Source organism: Epinephelus lanceolatus, chromosome 14, assembly GCF_041903045.1.
Source record: "Epinephelus lanceolatus isolate andai-2023 chromosome 14, ASM4190304v1, whole genome shotgun sequence".
Classification (NCBI taxonomy): Eukaryota; Metazoa; Chordata; class Actinopteri; order Perciformes; family Serranidae; genus Epinephelus; species Epinephelus lanceolatus.
In genome coordinates, this window is record NC_135747.1 from 28,067,360 (window position 1) to 28,089,684 (window position 22,325).

At 40.4% G+C, this 22,325-nt stretch overlaps 2 protein-coding genes across 2 annotated transcripts; one reads left to right on the forward strand and one right to left on the reverse strand.

Annotated features, from left to right (window-relative positions):
- Nucleotides 1-356: 356 nt before the first annotated feature.
- rpgra (retinitis pigmentosa GTPase regulator a) lies at nucleotides 357-16,470 on the reverse strand. Its single transcript, XM_033616794.2, has 14 exons — nucleotides 16,344-16,470; nucleotides 14,566-14,704; nucleotides 14,150-14,275; nucleotides 13,968-14,060; nucleotides 12,818-12,880; nucleotides 12,551-12,709; nucleotides 12,316-12,465; nucleotides 12,070-12,228; nucleotides 11,169-11,324; nucleotides 10,907-11,031; nucleotides 10,550-10,756; nucleotides 7,896-8,421; nucleotides 7,691-7,770; nucleotides 357-4,289 (listed from the first exon to the last, which is right to left on the reverse strand). The coding sequence occupies exons 2-14, from the start codon at nucleotides 14,594-14,596 to the stop codon at nucleotides 534-536; spliced, it is 5,631 nt and encodes a 1,876-aa protein (XP_033472685.2). The 5' UTR covers nucleotides 14,597-14,704; nucleotides 16,344-16,470; the 3' UTR covers nucleotides 357-533.
- otc (ornithine transcarbamylase) lies at nucleotides 16,057-22,226 on the forward strand. The gene is made up of 10 exons (XM_033618060.2): nucleotides 16,057-16,238; nucleotides 16,360-16,498; nucleotides 16,616-16,697; nucleotides 17,720-17,807; nucleotides 18,105-18,258; nucleotides 18,342-18,464; nucleotides 18,586-18,639; nucleotides 18,723-18,872; nucleotides 20,059-20,196; nucleotides 20,319-22,226. Exons 1-10 carry the CDS (start codon nucleotides 16,156-16,158, stop codon nucleotides 20,376-20,378), a joined length of 1,071 nt encoding a protein of 356 aa, XP_033473951.1. The 5' UTR covers nucleotides 16,057-16,155; the 3' UTR covers nucleotides 20,379-22,226.
- The last annotated feature ends 99 nt before the right edge of the window (nucleotides 22,227-22,325 follow it).

A 22,325-nucleotide genomic window follows, 5' to 3' on the forward strand; every position in this document is an offset into this window, starting at 1 on the left:
ATATTTGACCCTGATAAAGGCCATGTATAACCCATAACCTATTTATGCTAATGTGGTGAGCAGGTGAGCTCAATCAAGGAAACGACCCTCCCACCTCAGCCAACTGCCAGATGTGGTTGGCTGGAGCATCTTCAGAGACAGTGGGAGGGACACTGGTCAACATGAGTTGTTTTTAAATGTGCTTTATAAATACATTTAAGTTGAGTTGAGATGAATTTCCATCTGGTGTGGACCACATGAACCGAACTACAGGTGTGATAGCACCTTAGATGTTCATAAGTCCCTGTCAAGTTTGCGAAAATAAAACTATCAATTTGTGATCCATATTTAAAAATGAATGTCTTCAGTAGGAATGAATGAGCTTGGGGCTGAGCACCACAGACAAAGACAGGAAGTGGTAAAGTATTGAGAGACTAATGCATTGTTGGTTTGGTTCTTTAATGGGATTTTGTTGACAGTAACAAAATGTCACACACACTGACAGCTGACACATTAACTCCTGAGGTGCTGAGTGTGTGTCCTATTCGATGACATCACTGCAGGTCGAGGTACTGAGGCAGAACATTGTCCCAGAACTGCTGAGGATCGTCTGGTTTCTTCTCTGCAGCGCTCTGCTTCATCCTCGGCGCTGGTTTTGGCATTTCTTTCTGTTGCTTGTCTTTTCTGTCGGCAGGCAACTTCTGTATGGTTTTTGTTTTTGAGGATTTGACCTTTTCCTCCTCTTCTTCCTCCTCCTCATCTTCCTCCTCCTCCTCCTCCTCATCTCCTTCCTCCTCTTCCACTTTTTCCTTTCCTTCTTTCTCCTTCTCCTTCTGTTTAACATTTGACACCTGTCCTTTTTCCTCCTCCTCCTCCTCCTCCTCTTCCTCACCCTCATCTTCATTTTCCTCAGAAGCACCACCTTTCTTTTCTTCAGTTCGTCCCTGTTTTGTTTTTTCTCGTTGATTATAGAGTCTTGTATCTGTTTTTGGTTTAGTCTTTGTTTCATTCTCCTCTTCCTCATCTCCCTCTTCCTCCTCTTCTTCACCTTCTTCCTCCTCCTCCTCATCACTCTCTACTGTCACCTCTTTATTAGCTTTCATTTTCTCTTTTCTTTTCATTTTTTCTTCCTCTTCACCTTCACTCTCTTCCTCTTCTTCTTCTTCCTCTGTTACCCCCTCAGTATTCTCCTCTTCCTCTTCTGTAACCTCCTTACTCTCTTCTTCCTCTTCCTCCCCCTCTTCTTCTTCCTCTTCCTCTGTAACCTGCTTACTCTCTTCTTCCTCTTCCTCCCCCTCTTCTTCTTCCTCTTCCTCTGTAACCTGCTTACTCTCTTCTTCCTCTTCCTCCCCCTCTTCTTTTTCCTCTTTCTCTGTAACCTGCTTACTCTCTTCTTCCTCCTCTGCTTCCTCACCCTCTTCTTCTTCCTCTTCCTCTGTAACCTGCTTACTCTCTTCTTCCTCCTCTGCTTCCTCACCCTCTTCTTCTTCCTCCTCCTCTGTAACCTCCTTACTCTCTTCTTCTTCCCCTGCTACCTCTTCTTCCTCCTCTTTATTCTCCTCTTCCTCACCCTCTTCTTCTTCCTCCTCTGTATCCTCCTTCTTATCCTCTTCTTCCTCATCCTCATCTTCATCCTCTGTAGCCTCCTTTTGGTCCTCTTCTTCTACCTCCTCATCCTCTTCTTCATCCTCTGTAACCTCCCTTTTATCCTCATCTTCGTCCCCCTCATCCTCTTCTTCCTCCTCTGTAACCTCCTTCTCATCTTCTTCTTTTTCTACCTCCTCATCCTCCTCTTCCTCCTCCGCAGTCTCGTCCTCTGCTTTCCCCTCATCTGAGGACGCTTCCTCCTCACCCTCCTCCTCCTCCTCCTCCTCCTCATTTTCTTTGTCGCTCTTTTCATCCTGTTCACCCTCGTCTTCTTCGGCCTCACTGTCATCTTCCTCCTTCTCATTTTCAACACTCTCTTCATCCTGTTTGTCCTCTTCCTCCCCTTCACTCTCTTCATCTTCCTCCGAGTGTTTTTCCTCATCCTCGCTTTCGGAGGAATCTTTTTGTTCCTCAGTTTCACCCTCTTCCTCTGCGTCAACCTCATTTTCTTCTTCTTCTTCATTGTCGTCTTCATCAGAGTCATTTCCCTCTCCATCCTCCTCCTCCTCTGACTCTTTGATCTTGCTGCTCCCAGACTCTTCCCCACTTTCATCTTCTTCATCCTCACTCACCTCACTTTCTTCCTCTTCCTCTTTATTCTCTCCTTCACTGGCCCCTTCACTTCCCTCCTCCTCCTCCTCTGCTGCCTCACTTACCTCAGACTCACTCCCTCCTCCACCCTCTTCCTCTATACTTGCTTCCTCCTCCTCTTCAGCATCTATGACATCGCTCTTCTTGCTTCCTTCATCCTCTTCCTCACTGCTTGAGCCAGTTTCCTCCTCACCATCTTCCTCTGCAGTTTCATTATCTTGCTCTTCCTCACCCTCTCCAGAAACACTCATTTCCTCCTCGCTGCTTTCACCCCCCTCTTCCTCTTCTTCTTTGTCCTCTACATCACTTCCACTCTCCCCCTCTTCATCTTCCTTCTTTTCCTCATCTTCAGTATCTGTTTCTTCTCCCTCATGATCCCTGTTGGGTTTCTCATCTTCTTCATGTTCTTGCTGGGAAGTTTCCACGTCTGTGCCATTGTTCTTCGCCTCTTCACTTTTCACCTCCGCCAGTTGTGACTGAGTGGTGTCGTCACTTTCCTCGTCTTCAGTGACATCCTTGTTGACCTGAACATCTGTCTTGGTGCTGTCTTCTGGTGGATTTGACGTCTCCTGTGACAACGTCGAGGAAAAAGAAGGTTGCATAACCGCACTCTGCTTTGTGAATTGCCTTCCTCGACCAGGTGCTTTAAATGGTGTAGAAGAAATGGTGTCACTGTCGGACTGGAAACTACCTACGCTTGTCACTGCCTCACCGAGGACCCCCATAGCAGCACCTGCTATCCCAGCAACAGGAAGAAGAGCAGCTGCCGTGCCGAGGATTTCCCCCAGCCTTGGCTTTCCTTCAGTCAGACTCGGAGGATCCTCTCTGGGTGTTCCAGGAACAAGCAGATCCTTATCAACAGGTGCCGGGCCTTGTGGGGATTTGGCACCAGCGACTGAAACCGTCTCTGTTCTCTGAGTGCTTTGTGAGGAAATGGGGTTGTAGAGCGCTTCAATAGGTGTATCCTGCTGTGATAACAGCAGGCTGGAAGCTTCAGTCTGCTCACTGTTTGGCTTGGCGCTCGTGTTATCCTGAGCTTCTTCTTTAACTCTGATATGATCTCCTCCCTCTCCAGCTGGTTTTGTTTTTGCCTTCTTTTTATCCTTTGCTTTAGTGCCGTGACCTTCAGGTATCTTCTCCTTATCTGCAGTTCTACTTTTGGTTTTTTGAGCTGCTTTCACTTCTTTTTCCACAACTTTCCCTTTGCCTTTACTTTTAGCTGGAGTACTTTCTGCCCTTTTACTTTGGTTTTTGACTGGTGTGGATTTGACCTCTTTAACTCTCACAGGTGTGGATTTCACACTTGGTGATTTCTTAGTGATGTCTTGAAGTGTGTAGACAGGTGTGGTTTCCTTTTTCACTGGTGGTGATTTTATATTCACTGCTATACTTTGACCTTTCCCTGGTGAAGATTTAACCTTATGTGAATGTTTTGTTGGAGTTGATTTGACTTGCTGTGTCTCCTCTTCAACAGGTTTGACATCATTGGTTTCACTCTGAGTTTCTGCATCTTTTTCTACGGATGACAAACTTCCACTTTGGACAGATATGCAGGTTGCTTCACTTCCTGTAGTGACCATAATAACAGGAGATGTCCTCTCTAAAGAGGGTGATTTATTTCCCTCCTTTTTTGGTGTCAAGTTTTTCTTGAAATTACTGGCTTTCATATCCTTTTGATTTATATTATTTTCTCTCACATTTCTATTTCTCCTCTCATTTCTCTTCACTTCAGTCAGCCTCTGCTGTGCTTCAGTCAGAGTCTTCCGCACAGACTGTGGAGTTTTGGGGCTCGATGCTGATAGTTTTGGTGATTTATTTTGAACTTGCCCGTCTTCATGAGTCTTGATTTTATTGGGCTGCTTGGTGATGTTCTCTTTGCCTTTGGATGTGACTTTTTTGGGTGTGTTTTTCAGACTCTGTGAGCCCTTGAGTGCAGTCACTTCTTTCTTTAAAGAGCCTTTCAGGAGCTCTGTGGGTGAGGCCTTGAAGGAATTATGTTCTGCCCTCTCATTGAACTGCAACAGCTCTGCCTCTTTAGTAGTTCTTCTCAGAGCTCGGCCTTTTTTCTTTGCCTGTAACAAATCACAGAGAAAACAGGGATTTAGTCAGATGTAAAAATAAAACTGACAGGAAAGGTCGTATGCCTGATAATAACGTGTTATTAAAAAAAAAGTGAAGTTGTACCAGCAACAGACTTGCAATCAACGTGACAGCATGTGAAGTTGCGGCATTTGATGTTTTGTGTTTTACTGCCAGAAACATGTCAGCTCTAGTTAAAGGAAGCAGTGTCTTGTTCAGTAACACACTGCCATAACACTCAAAACAGAACAGTTTGTTTAGAGACATTTCAGTAGCTTTTGTAGGCCTAGATGTTAATCTTTAACTATAAATATTATTATGTTGAAAACAATACATGGGAAGAAAATATATTGCCAGTTTAAAGTATATTTTGCCTGTCAGAAACAAATAGTTTTTTAGTACATTTTTGTCCAGTGTGATTTGAAACGTACATAGAAAAATGACTGGGTTTTCTTTGCAGCATGTGACTGGTGAACACACATATCACAGAATGACTGATCCGTCATCAACCAATCTGTTGTCAGGTTAAATACAGATGTGGGTGGGAGGTATAGGAAACCATGGTGACGCCTGAGAGAAGATGAGAGGAATCCTTATTTTCCCATCTGCACTAGAGATAAACAGGTGGCGGTTAATTGGGGGTCAGTGGGGCGTCAGGTGAAAACAGACATTTAATCACCTTCACACAGCAGACCTTTGAATGCAAGTTCAATAACTGTGATGCCCATACATGAGCAGTAATGGCTCATTTAGTTAGTAATAATATCCAAGTGCTTGTATTATGCTTGAGAATTTCATTTTTATGCAACTATGTACTTCTATTCCACTACATTTCATTGTGAAATATTTGACCTCACTGCATTTTTTTTGACACCTAAAATTACGATTTTATTTTAAAAAATGAAGTTTGTATGATATGATGCATTGTCAGTGCACAAAATCTGCTTATTGAGTCATTCCAGTACTTAAAGTGGAACACCACCTCAATTAAGAATTTCCAAAATGCTATTTTCATGGCCCAGAAAATGTCAATCACTATTTGTGAACATGAGCTACTCCCTCAAAGCCAGAGACCAAAGAAGTAAGTCTCAAACTTGTGATGTCATCAAGTATAAAGTCTGGAGCTGCTCCATAGACAATGAATGGAGGCTTTATTCCATTGTAGTGTTCTCAGTTTTGAAACAGAAAATGTTGCCACATACTCAGAGCATTTCTCTGGGTGCTCTCAGTGTCATCTAGAACATCTAGAAGGCACAGATTTGAGGTTTAGCTCTCTAGTTTTTGGATTTGGTAGAGTTGTTTATGTTCATGTGATGGCTTAGGGTGCTCTGTTGTGTGCTGGTGTTATGTGTAATACATGAGTGGCTGATGTGCAATGCTGTCATATGTAGTATGTGTTTTTATGTTTTTTTTTTTTAATGGTGTATGCTTTTCATTTCTTCTGGTCTATTATTGCAAGACAGCAACACTTGTTCAGCTCCTGAGTCGTATCGTATCGTACCGTACCGTATCATATCGTATACTAATATTTTTGGACCAACTTAGACCATATAAATAACATGTTTAAATTTGGAAAATGTGTGTAGCTCTAGCCTGGTTCCAGACCATAGACCCTGCCCACTCAACTGAGTAGGCTTGCATCTCTGGTCTGGCATACTGCAATGAATTTGCGATTTATCTCATCCAAACGATGGAAGGACCAATGAACGCCGGGGGTGGGGGCGGGTCTAGCGATTAGCCAATCAGCGCCACGCTGATGTCAAGCTGTACGCGACCGCTACAGATCCTACAGACCACATTAACGATGCTATCGAGGTATTTTGCCACTACTCGCGTTAATGGAGGACCAAATTAAGGAAGCTGCTAAACTGGATTTAACGGCGATGCAGCTGGGCGTGCACGACGACAGAGACATTTTAAACGAGCAATGCTCGCTTGTTTTCGGCACCCTTGAGGCATGGATACTAATGACGTCAGATTCTGGGTGAGTCGTTGATCTCTACTGATTGGTTAGGGAAAAATCAAATTCCCTCCCCCTTGTAAATCGCCTTCAATGGAGGCGATGTCAGACTGAAGGTTCTGGGAGCTTCAGTCTGACACTCAGGCTAGTGTAGCTCCTCTTTAATGTCTTATTTCTTTCTTCTTCTTTTCTTTAGGGACAGTGCTGTCAGAATATTCAAACTTGTTTTTGATGCCAATAAACTTGTTTCAGGTATTTTCTAAAATTAAATTTATCATAATTCTAGTAAAGAAAACTGCCTTATTTATTCTTGTTTCAAGCTACAGAAATTCCTTTCTAGAGCATGTTTTAAACATTTATTCATTCATTTTCTGTAACTGCTTATCCTGTTGAGGGTCACAGGGGAGCTGGAGCCTATCCCAGCTGACACTGGGCGAGAGGCGGGGTACACCCTGGACAGGTCACCAGACTATCACAGGGTTGACACATAGAGACAGACAACCATTCACACTCACATTCACACCTACGGACAATTTAGAGCCACCAATTAACCTGCATGTCTTTGGTCTGTGGGAGGAAGCCGGGGTACCTGGAGAAAACGCACGCTGACAAGGGGAGAACATGCAAACTCCACACAGAAGGGCTCCCCCACCCAGGGTTCAAACCCTCTTCCTGTGAGGTGACACTGCTAAACACCTTTTAGAAAAAAAATGTTTGTCGGATATGTACATTTTACTGATGATACTGCAGGACTTTTACTTAAGTAGAATTTTGAATGCCTTTAATTGTGATAAAGTACATTTACAGTGTGGTATTGCTACTTTTACTTACATAAAGGCTCTGAATACTTCTTCCAGCACTACAGACTCAAGCCCATATAACTTTATGACCAGGACAGGAAGGGGTTACCGAGCACCACATGTTGCACTATGACACACAACAACGCAGGAGACTCCTTCACAGCTTGCTTCATCATTGGCTGTGGAAACACTGATGAGATGTGGCAAGATTCCTGCCAACTCTTCCAAAGCATCGTGTGTGTATCTGAGTGTGTGTTTGTGTATCTGATGCTGGAGCCCAAACACATCCAAACACATTCATTACACACATTCTTTGGGGAGAACAAGCGAATGAAAGAGAACAATTACAGATCAAGACACTTGGCTGAATTTCATATTTCACCCCAGTGTCATACCAAAATGGAAACTGTCTCCACAGACACACACAGACACACACATGTATGCTGAGCTATGCACATTTCCTGGAAAAGTCAGTGAGTTTGCAACATTGCTGCTTCCTGCCCTGAAGTGCACATAATCTAGACCACAACCAAGAAGCCTGAAGAGGAAAACAAAACTGAACTGACTCTGTGTTAATGACCCCGTGGACATTATCTTGTATTCCTCTACTCAATTAAAGTCAAACTTCTCTCACCATTTTTGGCAAAAAGTCGACTTCTTTCTCGGAGATATTCTCCTCCACATCTTCTAAAACAACTTGGACAGTTTCTCCCTCTGAAAAACAGACAAAGACTGGGTTAATTTAACGGCTCCACATAAGAGTATCTATGGCTATACTTTCATGGATTCGCAAGATGAAGCTGAGCTCAGCAGTGGCTGAAATTATAGGTTGAAAATACCTGTTTGTGGTGAGGCAGGATGCTCTTCCTCACTGAGATGTTTACTGGAAGTATGACTGGAGGGTCTTGTGGGGCTGCAGGGCTCTTTAGGTGAAAGAGGAGATTCTTCATTTAAGGCCTTTTTAGCGGTTGCCACTCTGTACAGTCTTTTCTTTGCAGTCTTTTTGGGAGATACTGGTGTGGTATGTTTAGTTATAGACTTCGGTGAGAGTAAAGGAGAAGGCAGCTCTTTGGATTTAGACGTAGGGGAAGCAGCAGCGGTGGGGGATTTATACTGAAAGGTGTTTGATGACTGAGAATGTGGGCTTGATGGCTTAGAGGATAACACCGGAGATCTGGGGGAGAGTGGAGGGCTTAGTGTTACTTCTGATTGTGGTTTTGGGGATGATGAAGGGGTGGTACGGTCCTTTGAAAGAGTTTTAGGGGTAGGGATGTTTCTGGAGGTTTGCCAGGAGGCGTTGAGGAAGCCAGAATTCAGACGTGGGAGGTTCTGAAACATCTCCCCAAACAGCTCCACAGAGCTTCCCTGAAAGACAGAAGAGGAAAAACAGCAAAAACTGCACTGAGTGAGAGGTTTGAATCACATCGATGGAGCTCCCCCAACCAGTCAGCTGGTGGCACTGCAGCAGAACTACAACTTGGTGTAACACTGCTCCCTACTGGAGTTTAACTGTGATTACAATTACCTAAAGCTGAGAACAAACTCTGCAGGGTTTATCAGGTTATGACTTTGTAAGACCTTTAAATACCACATAGAATCCAAATTAATACCTGTTTGGTCAAAGTATGTTGGGACAATATGGTCTTTATGGACTATTTTTTCAGAAATTCCCACCAGTATATAACAGTAATTCCCAATAATATAATTGAGCATAGTGTTAGTTCAGGCAGGACACGATGTCAAGCTCAGTACACATCCCAGATACATCAGCTGATCTCAAACAGCCCAGTCATCTGATGGAGCAGCTGACTGATGGAAGGGAGTCAGCTGATAGATCACATGATTCCTTTCTATGCAACCAATTGGAAAATCTCATTCAGGGCGCCCTATTCAAACTGCTCTGGCCTGCCTACTGTTGCTGCTTCCTCTGCAAGCCACTTTGCAACCCGCCTCCACCCCAGCTCCTCCTTTTCATGTTGTGTCTGACTTATCGATGTCATTTCTGTTTGTCACTGATGCTGCTATGTTCTGTTCCCGGGGGGCGTTGCTGCTGCTCTCTCTGCCTTAGGCTTTCCATGTAGGCCCATGGAAGGGCAGGGAGGTTTGCTCTCCCGTAGGCACGTGGAAGAGGCTTTCTGTGTAGGCCTGAGGAAAGGCAAAGGGCCCCAGAACAGAGCCATACCACCAAAGATAATACTGCAAATGAAAAAAAAAAGTTGCCTTTGACTACAGTGTTCCTGACTGAAATAAATTACTGCGATCTGGACCCACATAAGCAGCATAAAATGAAGGCATGGATTAAAAATTAAAAATTCAAATCACATTGAATTATTGAAGAGAACTTTCTCCTGCCTGTGGTGAACAAAGAATCCAAGAACCTATAAAATTCTTGATGAATTGAAGTCATAAGCAACCACGTTTAACAATGTATCAGAGCATTCATTTACAAATTCTCACACAACTCATGCAGTATAATCCAAGTCTCATTTTTCCAGTTGTACGCTCAGTACTTCACAAACAGACAGCCCTTTCTGACAGTGAACTGAATGGAAAGTGAAAGTCATTTATAATCTCTTCAAAGCCAAACCACATTAACAAAAACAGTAATTTTACCTTGCTAAACACAGGAGTTACTGGTCTACCCCTGCCTTCATCAGTTAGTTTATTTGTGTTATTGTGTGACTTTGATGTTTCAAGGGTTAGTTCTGATTCAACATTTCTCTGTTTTGAGTTTTTTTTTGTTCACCATGGAGGCATGCAAAAAAAAAAAAAAAATCTCTTGGATGCCTGCTGCTTACGGTCACCTGGTTGCTCCATTTTTATAAAGCCCTGACCTCACCCCAGCACTGTGGAGGAGCACACCCACAGAAAATAGGAACAACATAAGAACATCCAGGCAGAGGGCAGAGTCTCTCAGATAAATACACAACCACATAGGGTCACAGAGATGACTGAGAGGGATTACCTCTGTAAGAGTCTTCAGGAAAATCCTGCATAGTGTATCTTAAAAGTATATTTTAGGGCTGCAACAATTAATTAATTAATTAATTAATTAATTAAGTGATGAAAAGAAAAATAATTGATAGCTATTTTGATAGCTGATTAATAATTAGGGTTTTGGACTGTTGGTTGATTAAAAAAAGACATCTGAAGACATCACCTCACCTCGAAAGGCCTTTTCACTATTTACTTTTTTGTCATTGTGGACCAAACAAACAATTATTCAAGAAAATAATCAACATATAATTGTTAGTTAAAGTCCTAGCACATGTAAGCCTTTGCTAAAACTGCCCATTATGAGGTGATGAGCTTCGTAGCTAGTACTGCAGCCTCCTGACAATCCATGACTGAAACAATCCCACTTTCAGTTTATAGGTGTGTAACACATATGTACACAGCTGTTAATGGTTGAAATTAAGGACTATTTAGTTTTAGAGGTATTGAAAAAAACTGGCTTAGTCTGTACAATAAGCACCAAGGTGTAGGTTCTCACTTTTTCTCTGTGCCGGGCTCGAGCAGAGAGGGCAGAGAGTGGCACTATTGGATTCGGATCAATCAAAGTGTCCAGCAGGAGAATTTCCTTGTAGCTTGGCTCCAAAAAGCCCTCTGCGATTGTGACACCCCTCTCTGGCATCACCTCATGGCTCTCTGGTGGTCTGGGTGCAGCCAGGACCAGCATGTGGTTTCCACCACAGGATACCTAAATGTAAGAAAACACACATGGAATCAGTGAAGTTTATCTTTGTACTCATAAACTTTCAGACACACAGGATGCACCACTGAAGAGGTGAACTGCACTTGATGGACGACATGCTGCATCACCCTGAGCTCTTTCATCACACTCACTTACTAATTGAACGCTGTACTTGAGGAAACGTGTGCAGAGTGTCGGGCTGAACTGGTTGATGAAGTTCTCCTCCCCCAGCCCCAGTTTCCCATGACGACCATCACCAAATGTGTAGAGGAGCCCACTGTCTTTGGAGGAGGACAATAAATGTATTAGATCGAGTTTGAAAGTTGTGTTTAATCGGATAGAAATTTAATTTAGATGATCAGAAACACACACAGAGCTTCACAGGCAGCACTATTTTTAAGTGTCAGAGAGTGCTTACTTGTGATCACAGCGGTGTGGTTCTCTCCACAGGCGATATGTTTGATGCTGCTGTTACAAAAGTGCTCCAGTGGTTTTGGCAAATCAACTTCAAACAGAAATGTCCCGTGGCCCAGCTGTCCGTACTGACCTCTGCCAAATGTGTACACGTTTTCCTCTGGCACAGCAAAACAGACACAACGAAGCAGACCACAGTGATAAACAGCAGATTTAAGTACATTTACTAAGTATTTTCATTTACACTAGTAAAATAAATAGTCTACTTTTTACTCCAATACATTTATTTAATTGATTGAGCAACCTTACAGTTTTGATAGCATAAACATTAAAAAAAACTTTTCATCTCACCAAGTCATTTGTTTTTATTATTTTAATAAAACAGATTTTTTAAAATGACATTGCAGTAAGAAAATTCCAGCCTGCTTTAATATAAGTGAACTACTTTTTTGAATTTTCTATAGGAAGGCATCAGGCCATTAAATGGCCTATATCAGTGGTTGTAAGGATCTTAAATATGAGTTTGAAGGAGCCTGCCACACCTACTATTAGGTTGAGAACCTGATTGTCAGGCTATGAAATGGCTGTTTCCATTAATTATTAGGTGGTGGCTTCTCATGGAGTAACGATTATAACAGTAGCAAAGGAGGAAGTTAGGTGAGCGAGGGGTTCCTGTCACATGTGAAACCACAAGTCAGCATTGAGTTATTTTAACATGAAAATGAATGTGTTGGAAGAGAGCAGGTGTGGCAGGCCCCCTCCAACCCCTATTTGTTACCTTTATAACCACTAATGAAATATTTGTAATTCTATATGTAAAATATAAACAGGCAAGTTTGTAAAACAAGCATAAAGGTCTTGGTATTTTCCAGTGACAACAAGAGTTTAATACTGTTTTAACCTACCTGTGAGTGCCACAGTGTGCTCCCCTCCACAGCACACCTGGGTGACACGACCCAGAATCCCTTGCACCCGCTGGGGGACTCTGTGATTGGCCAGCTGCTCCACCTGGAGACCAAGCCTTCCATTCGCACTCTCACCAAACATGTAGAGATCTCCATCCACTAAAAGAAAGCAGACACAACACTGGTATCAGAAGGTCTGTTAACTGAACCGTCTCTTGTGCTGCGTTTGGTTGGACTGTGTTGTACCTGTGACAAACGCTGAGTGGTGGTACCCACAGGAGACCCACATCACTGCTTCCCCAACATCCACCTCTCTGGGTTCTGCTGCATATCCTTTGTCCCCTAAGCCGATCTGGCCCACGGCGTTGTCTCCCCACATGAACAGCCTCCCGTCCTCTACAAACACACACAGAGGTTAGCAAACATCTCACACTACTGTTATGGGGACACTTGTTACATTATTATTTGACACAGTTTGAACCTGTTAAAGCAGCTGAGGTGTTGCATCCTGCAGAGAGCATTTTGATTGGTGCGTGGTCACAGAAAGGTTGCAGCAGGTGGAAGGATGTAGTGTTGTTGCAGTGGCCCAAACCGAGCTGCCCCTCCTGGTTACTGCCCGCAACATACACACTACCCCGCCCTGAAAATACAAAACACCTGAATTAAATACGGCCAATTCTGGAGACTACTGTTGTTTGTTTTAAGGAAACATCTGTCATATTCTGATATCATTTGTTTATCATCTTACATGTGCAGACGATTGTGTGATCTTTCCCACAGGCTACAAGCTTCACCTTCTCAGACTTTAAGGCTGCAAGAAAAATACACCATTATAGCTACTAAAATAATAACAAAATACCAAAAATAAAAGACTCATCAGTCAATATCTAGCTGAGAACTAGTTGTTTCAGTACTGATACAGTTTGAGAAATGCCTTGGATACTGCCTAAAACACTGGATTGGGTCTCGGACAGTGTGCTAACCTAAGCACTGGTCCAGTACCTCATAAATTATTAATAAACCTGACAGTAGTTTCACACCTGAATAAAACAGCAGTTTCCCCAGAAATCAGTTTTTCTTTGCTGCTTTAAAACAGCAGCCTACACAGCAACTTGTGCTGTGCAGCCACTGTAGACTGCTTTTTTATAGGGCCTAAAAAGAAGTGATTTCTGGTTAATAGTTTATCATTAGCTGTTTGCAAAATTACAGCAATATTGGCAGTATTTGACACTGGAAAGTCGCACGAGTAATAAGGTAACATGTAAGGTGTGCAAGGCTTAAGTTTCAAGAATTGGCAGTTGTGTTGATAGATTCATTATCTGTATGTATTTGTTAATGTTTTACAAAGGGCAAGTAGTTGCCAACTTTGCTTATCTGCTTTAGTGATGGTATTTTATTTTATTTCATTTTATTTTATTTTATTTTATTTTATTTTATTTTATTTTATTTATTTATCTGTGTATTCATTTAGTTAGTTATTTTGTTCTTTGTATTTCTTGAACTTGCCTCATTTAATTTACTAACCTATAATTTATTTGTAAATTATATTTTATATCAATAATCTGAATCTGTAAATTAACTAAACTTATTACACAAATGTAGTTGAGTAAAAATTACAATATTTGTCTCTGTAATGTGGTGGAGTTAAAGAATAAAGTGTCAGAAAATGGAAATACTCAAGTAAAATACAAAATTACTTGTGTAAATGTTCTTAGTTACTTTCCACAGCCGGACAAAACAAGTGATTTGAAGATGTAATTCAGGGCTTTTCACTGGTTTCTGAAACTTTATAACCCAAATGTTTTAAGGATTAATTAAGAAAATAATTAGCATATTAATCAATGATGAAAATGATAATTATTTGTACTTAATGATACTTATTAAATGAAGTACCTGACCTTTCACAGAGACAGGTTTGCTGGCAGCAGGCTTCAATCCAAGCCCCAGTTGGCCCCACATATTACCACCAAACATGAGCAGCCTGCCATTTTCTGCAGACATAATATTCATTCAATTAAACAAATATCTCTCACTGAACACATTAATTATTCATCATTAAAATCTGCATTATTATCTGCACCTGTGATGACAGCAGTGTGTTCTCCCCCACAGGACAGGTGTACAGGCAGGTCATTCTTCAACCAGAACTTACTAGGCACATTATCAGCAAAACTGCTCTTTCCAAATGTGAAGATGGCTCCTGTTTCTGAAGACAAATGTGGGATTCATCTTTTAAAACAGACTTTAATAGAAATGATGAACACTGTGCAGTACTTAAAGGCAACACTAACTTACTCCCCTCTGACTTAACACCGGCTAAATCCCAACCTGCTGTCACATCTCAAGCCATTTAAGTAGCAGCCTGACAGAAATAGCATCAGGTCAACCTCACATACAGAGTGTGGAAACGTTAGCAGAATGAACAGGTAAGTATATTACTTATACAGATAGGCACAATATATGTTGGTTAATGTAATGTGATGAAAGTACTCTCACCGGGTATGTCCACATCGTCCTGTCCCGTCATCTCCACTGCTGTCCCCTCACACCTCCTCACGTGCACTGTGTGTCAGTGCTCACCTACTGAGCGGTGGATCAACCAGACGTCAGGGAGGGGCAGAAGCCAGCTAACCTCCTTACACAAATATAAATTAATTTTAAAAACATACAAAAAAATATATTTTTGGCAGATATATAGATGAGGAAAGGTTGTGTAAGGGGAGAGTGTATTTACTTTGTAACACTGGGTGGTACTTGGACTGTAAATAAACTGGGTTTATTACTTGTTTATTTAATTAGGTGGTAAATAGACTGGGGATAGTTGTATATTAGTTCTAAATAAATTTGGGAATTAGTTGAAATAATATATGAATTAAAAGAAGAAATGTAAGAAAGTGGTAGGGACATAAAAGTTTTACGTCTATCTGCGTCCTTTTTGGACACTGTTATTTATGTTTTTTGAATTTTTTGGTTCGAAATTAATTCATTTATTCATTCATTCTACCTAGCTTACCGTGAAAGTAAAATTATCTATAGATTTTACATGTGTTGATCCAAAGACATGTGCTGCCATTGATTCCCCCCTATTTAAATTAATGTGCAAAAAAAATTTAATGCAGTAGATTTTCAAGCAATCAATTAGATTTTCAAGATCAATTGAATTAAGTATGTTTCTCTAAAAACAAAATTGCCAATGGTTTATATTCCTTACTATTTCATAAGTGTGGTGGCCTAAGATTTCTGTTATGTAGTGATTATAAGAATAACAAATTGCCTGTTAAGCTTTCTAATTTTCAGAAACAAGCTCTTGAAGCTTGGGGGATTGCTTACAAACATAATTTTTAGAACAATCAGCATATATTGTCTAGAAACAAGTCCAGATACATGAAAGACTGGATTAATAAGGGTTTAATCTTTGTATTAGATGTTCTTAATGATCAAGGCAACCTCTACAAATATGAAGATTTGTTCAGAATAAGGAAATGAATATTTCTGGAAAGGAATATAACAGTGTTTTAAAAAGTATTTCACCAAAGCTACTGTTTCTCATCAAATGTGCATTGCTGTGATTGGAGACATTTCCAAATTCTTAATTGGTGGGAAAGACCTATTTGACTGTATGTGTTATAATCACCATATCAGAAAAAATACTCCCTATAATTAACTCTTTTATGGAAACTGAATTTTCCAGAAACAGATAACAGATAAAATGTAAAGTTTTGTCTTTGGACCGCGGTTTGCACACAGCGACACATGGTGTTCCTGCTTTACGTGTTGCCTAGCAACCTCATTACTCGCTGTTGGTAAACTAGCTGTAACTATTTTTGTTTTGCGGCTGAAATACACTAAAAAACTGCTTTAGTAGTCGTTATATTACAACATAAGAAAACCAAAAAGCGTTTGTCATCTCATTTCAGCTGTCAAACAAAAAGCACTGAGCTTATGAAAGAGGCCACGCCTCGCTTCCGGGTTTTGCGGTGACGTCACTAGTACCACGCTGCCTACTATTTCTGGAAGGGGCAGTGAGTGAAACTGACGAAATATTCCCACAACATTACGCTTTCATTGTATTTTCCCTGAGCAGCAATGTTTACTAAACTATTATCTGTAAACAACAACGTTTTCAAATGTTTGAAAACTCTCCAAGTCCGCTCTGCTCGAGGCTTTAGGTAAGAAACTCTACATAACTTTATTTAGATCAGCATACCGATGGTAAAGATTTGTCAGCAATGCATGTATTGTTGGTACAAGTTATAACATGCGTTATGCCCTACTTTGTGACTTTCTCAGCATTGGAGCTTCGTGCCTCGGTTCAGTGAGTTTAAAGGGTCGCAGCTGTCTCACTCTGAAAGACTTCAGCTCAGATGAAATCAAGACGCTGCTGTGGGTGTCTGCAGATCTGAAACATCGGATCAAACATGAAAAACAGGTTAGTAACAATAGCAAACTAATGTCAGCTGCAGTGTGCATGACATGAATATCCTCAGTTTTACTTTGCAGCCTCAGGATGGGTAATTTTTAAAGGAATCTGTGATTTCTATTTCAGTATCTTCCTCTTCTGCAAGGAAAGTCTATTGCTATGATATTTGAGAAGAGGAGCACCAGAACAAGAATGTCCACAGAGACAGGTGTCTGTTTTGTATTTAAGTATCTGTATTGGTGTTTGCACATGTGCTTCAGTTTAACAATATAGTGAATAGCAGATTACAGGAGGTGGGTAAATGTTATAAAGTCACAGGGCAGTTTTTAAGTGTGTAGTTTATACTTTAAATTACAGAACTATCTTTTTTTTCTTGTGAAGATTTGTTCGCTCAATTTACAGGGCAGTTGCAATATGTAAGATGCATAAACATTTCTATTTCTATTGCCATGTCACAATAGAATAAAAGAAAGGAAAAGGAAAAATACATGTGCATATACATACAAATGTACCTGTATAAAAATGTTAATTATATACATAATAATTATACATTAAAGAAAAGATTAAATTGCATTAATGAGAACAGTCTAACATCAGTGTATCATCTCACACTGTTCACTGGGTGAGTGTGTTCATCAGTGTGTTCAGTGGTGTAAAAGTCATTGTTCATGTGGACACAAAAGAATTGCTGAAAGGTGACTTTCACTGCACCCCTGGAACAAAACAGTCCGTGACTATTTCCACTCCTCTTTTTCCCTGTACTGCTCCCCTTCAACACCATTTGGCCATCATAGAAATTGAAGGTTATCACACACCATTTGAGAACCACTGTTGTAAAGGGCTAGTTCAGATTCACCAAAGTCATACAATAACAAACAAACTGATGGAGGCAGTGGTAGACCACCACCTCCTGTGTTTGATGAGGTGAAATTACCATTTTGGTCAGTGGAGTCTGGCTTTAAAGAGAGCATACATAAGTTTCACTGAGTTTCAGCTCAATTATTTATCAGAAAGGGCTGCCTGTTTGGAAGTACTGAGGATACCACTGGATAAATGAGACTTGGACTGCACTGCAGGAGTTGTGTGAGAGTTTGTAAATGGATGTTTTTAGACTCATGCGAGAAAAACAAAAAGTTTGTTTATGAATTCAAAGTAACACATGCTGAGTAACTGCTAAACAAATGGTCATTTGCGGGTCAAAGTGTTCCTTTAATATCCTCTTGTATCCAGGTTTTGCTTTGCTTGGCGGACACCCCTGTTTCCTCACCTCTCAGGACATCCACCTGGGTGTCAATGAGAGCAGCACAGACACAGCAAGGTGAGTCTAATAATTATGTTTTCACTCATAGACATAAAATGAAATGAATGTCAGTCAGTTGATAGATGTAGGCTGTGTATTTGAATATTCAGGTAAATCTTAATGAGCATGGTATTTTTCAGTGTAACTTCACATATTGTAATACTGGTGAGTTTTTCAAGGTTGTAACCATCATCTCGTGTTGTTTACTGCTGCTGCTGATTACTAAAGAGAGAGACGAGTGTTTGTGGCCCAGCATATGACCCTCAGCCCCCTGGGTTCATGTCCCAATCAGTAATCTCTCAACTCCTTCCACAGGGTTCTCTCAGGTCTCTGCGATATTGTCTTGGCTCGCGTGTACAGCCACTCCACGCTGGAGGAGCTGGATAAGGAGGCCTCCATCCCCATCATCAACGGTCTGTCTGACCTCTACCACCCAATCCAGATTCTGGCTGACTTCCTTACTTTACAGGTACTCCCAACTCCTGCAACATACTGCAGTTTTCATCCAGTAAATGATAATGACATAGTGTTTTCCAAATTACTGCCATTCAGGAGCATTATGGGTCCCTCAGTGGACTAACAGTGAGCTGGATTGGAGATGGGAACAACGTCCTGCACTCCTTTATGATGTCTGCAGCTAAATTGGGAGTTCATCTTAAGATTGCTACCCCAAAGGTTTGCCTAGTTTTATGCTCTTCAGTACACGTGGCCTCTCTTTTAATGCACTTCCTCTTCGTTCGCTTTGTAATGTACATCAATAATCCTACCAAAGCTAAAACTGTATCTTCATTCTCAGGGGTATGAGCCAGACAGGAGTGTTCTTCAAGAGGCACAAAGACTCTCCAGAGAGGTGAGGTCTTCCTCTTTATGTGTCATTATTATAAACAGACCTCATGTCATCATGTTAATTCGTAATGTCACATTTTGTCTCAGCATGGGACCCAGCTTGTTCTGACCTCTGACCCAAGGGAGGCTGCAACCGGCAGCGATGTTTTGGTTACCGACACCTGGGTCAGCATGGGACAGGAAGAAGAGAAGAAAAAGAGACTTAAAGACTTTAAAGGTTACCAGATTACAATGCAGGTAAATAAAAAAATAATTGTCATATTAAGCTGTTTATAGTTTTTGCATTATGTTTGATTTGGTATCTTATTGATATTTCAGTCAGTGCCTGTTTCCAAATTATCCCCTCTTTACAGCTTTACACACTTTTGACAGTCAGCAAATGAGTATAAAACACACTCTGCCTGACCGCCTGCTCACAAAGCAGTCGGTTTTAATCTTCTAGTAATTGTTTGTGTGGTAAACTAATCTAACACTTATTATGGCCTTCATCTGGTTTTTAAATTAGCTACTAAGCATTCAATAAAACTCTTGCACAGAAAATGATTATATAATTGATATCATGTTCTGAAAATGATTTCAGTAATTATTTGGGTCACTAAAATTATGCCTTTATGCCTGGCAATTAAATATTTTGCAAAGGAGCAAAAGTGTAATGTCACTGAGTTGATGGGGGTTGAAAAGGGATATTTATATATTCTTCAACCTGGACCTTTTTTTTCCTATGTTTTGTGTCTAAGTGACTGATGGAGAAAACATTTTTCGAAATTGGCCAAGAGCTTCAGCCAGCAGTGGTGAAACAGGCTGAAATGCAACCACTCACAACGTCCACTAAAAGTGCTTGTTTCTGCCACTGACAGGCTCAGATTGTTATTACAAGTATCTGACCACATTATGGAAAGGATCCCCACAAAGACATACCATTTTGTTTAAGTGTAAGATCCTGTTATTTTTTTAACCAGAAACTACCCCAAAATCAGCATCGCCAAAGCTACCAGACTCCATTTAAATAAACAGTAATTTTATCATCCTAAAACTCACTTTATTCAGAGTCAACCGAAATACAATAAAACTCACAAAAACCATCTTGGTTCATCTTTACACTGTGCCAGCAATCACAAACTCTGATTTAGTCAAAATGAACCATTAATTCACCCAGTTAGGTGTGAAAATTAGTTCTTTGACTATGTGAAGAAGATGACCTTTCCAGCTGTCCCTGAAAAATATCCCACTTAATTTTGTCTATTTTTGTATCCATATCTTTACTCTTACCCCAACTTTAAGGGCAAGTTTATTGTTTACTGTAAAAAGTGAAATATGACCAAGCTGAATGTTTCTTTTCTGTGTAGGTTCTAAAAATTAAGTATTGTATTGTATGAGTTAAAGGGTTACTTTAACTCCATGTTTTGTCTCTGGTCCACTACAGACAGGAAGTGTGTCCAAACCAGACTGGACCTTCCTGCATTGTCTCCCTCGGAAAATGGAGGAGGTGGATGACGAGGTATTCTACTCATCCCGCTCCCTCGTCTTCCCCGAGGCAGAGAACAGAAAGTGGACAATCATGGTGAGTAACCTGATTATTATCTGATGTATGGTTTTATACTAGTGTGGGTTTCATTCAATCCTGTCAAAATTCTTCAGTCTGATTCTCCATCTACTGTTAATCACATCTGTCTTGTCTCTCAGGGTCTGATGGTGTCTCTTCTGACTGACTACACTCCACAGATGCCTATGCTCAAGTTTTAACTTCAGCTCCAAGTTTTGGAGTTTTACTTGTCTGTCATGATGTATGACAGTCCTGATGTAGCTGCCTCTGTAAAGTTTAATGTCAGATTTTACTTATTGATAGCACCATCACAACGCTACATGGGTTACCCCAAAATAATAGTGTTTACATTGTTTAAGTCACTTTATGTTTTAGAGCATGGATATCATTGTTTGCTTTATTCAGCTGTTCAGTTATAGGTCAAAATTATCTGTTTACATTCTACTTTTAATGTGATGAGGGGCGAGGATTACAACGTGTGTGAGTTTTACAGTGGAAATGTGTTTGACATGTGTTACTGACAAGGAAAAAGATTACTGAGCTTTTCCTCTACTTGCATAATGTTGTCGTGACTTCTCTACGATCTCCACCAGCATTGAAAATTTGAAGGAGAAAATGCGGTCGGTCCTAGCTGACTCCTTGCAGTCTCTACATGGCATTAACACAGCCGCTGTAACTCTAACATGAAGTTACATTTTTAAGGAAATGCCCATTGGTCACTGTGCCTAAGCCCAGTAAATGCACAAGTATAAATCCAGCTTTACAGCCCAAATCCTTGTTTACATCACACAAGGTTCCAATTGCATGGCATGGGCACCCTGGTGACCCAGTGATCTAAGACATATACCAAAGTATACCCCTCTCTCCTCACCTGTGTGCCTCTGTTGTATACTATCTAATAAAAGCTAAATGCCAAAAATGTGTTTTTAAAAAAAGACATTGTATATAATTATGTACGTATCAGTTGTTAAGTTCAGATTGTTTTTTAAAATGAGTACTGTATCACCATGGGGTGTTAAATGCTTTAGAAAATGGACGAAACACTGGCATCATAGATGTCTTAAAGCAGTGGTTCTCAAATGGTGTGTCATGGGATTTTGTGATAACCACACATTGTTATTATAATAGCATAATAGCATAGCATATTATAGCAATATTCAACTAGGCCTATAGAAAAAGTTAGGAATTAATTTTTAATTGACTTTATCAGTATTTTGTGTGCACCCATTTCCTAATAAAGAGGTAAACTCTGACTATAAAATGTAATTTAATTGAATTTAATTAAAAAAAATCTTCACAGGGAACCTATCTGTTGCCGTTCACATGTGGGAATTACAAGTGTAAAGCCCTGGTTGGCAGCCAGTGTGAGGGATGATAACATTTAAAAGGAGAAAGCCGTGAATGGGACAATGGATCGTTTTATTGTACAGAGCAAATTACAACTTAGCACCAGTGAAGACGACCTACCACTGAAAGAAAAGAGAAAGAAAAAAAAACTGGCAAAAGCTACCTGTCTGATTTTTTTCTTATTTATATTGCCTTATGTGGTGATAAGAGTGATGACATGTTATAGTCTTAAAGCAAAAGAAAATTGTGTTGTCAGATTAATCCAGTTAAGAGGATTTTTATATCCTTAAATCTGAATGTATACAAATGTACCTTTGACATCATGCTCTTCACTTTTATAATACTACTTATGAGTTTTTGTATTGTTCAGTTTACATCAGAATACATCTAAAACTGTATTGTTTGCATTCAGAATATAAAATATGTTTTAAAGGGCAGAATCCCACAATATATCACAATCTGGCACCCTCTCAAATCACACCTTGCACAAATTACACTTCCTGAGTTGTAACCCACTCTTCTACAATAGTATGAGTTATTGAGTTTTTATTATTTTTCCCCCCTGTATTTATTTTATGTGCATTTAATCCACATATGTTTTGTCCTGTTTACATGTTCATGCTCATGTTTTCCTGCATCTGTGAGCTTATTATTCTAATGTTATTTTCTGTAAAATGAAATGAGGGCTGACATTGCATCATAATATATGTAATATCTTCTTTGGCTCGATAAAAAATACCTGGGAAAGAATATAATAATTGCCTGCCTCCTGTGGAGCTCAGCCCAGCGGTTGTGATATT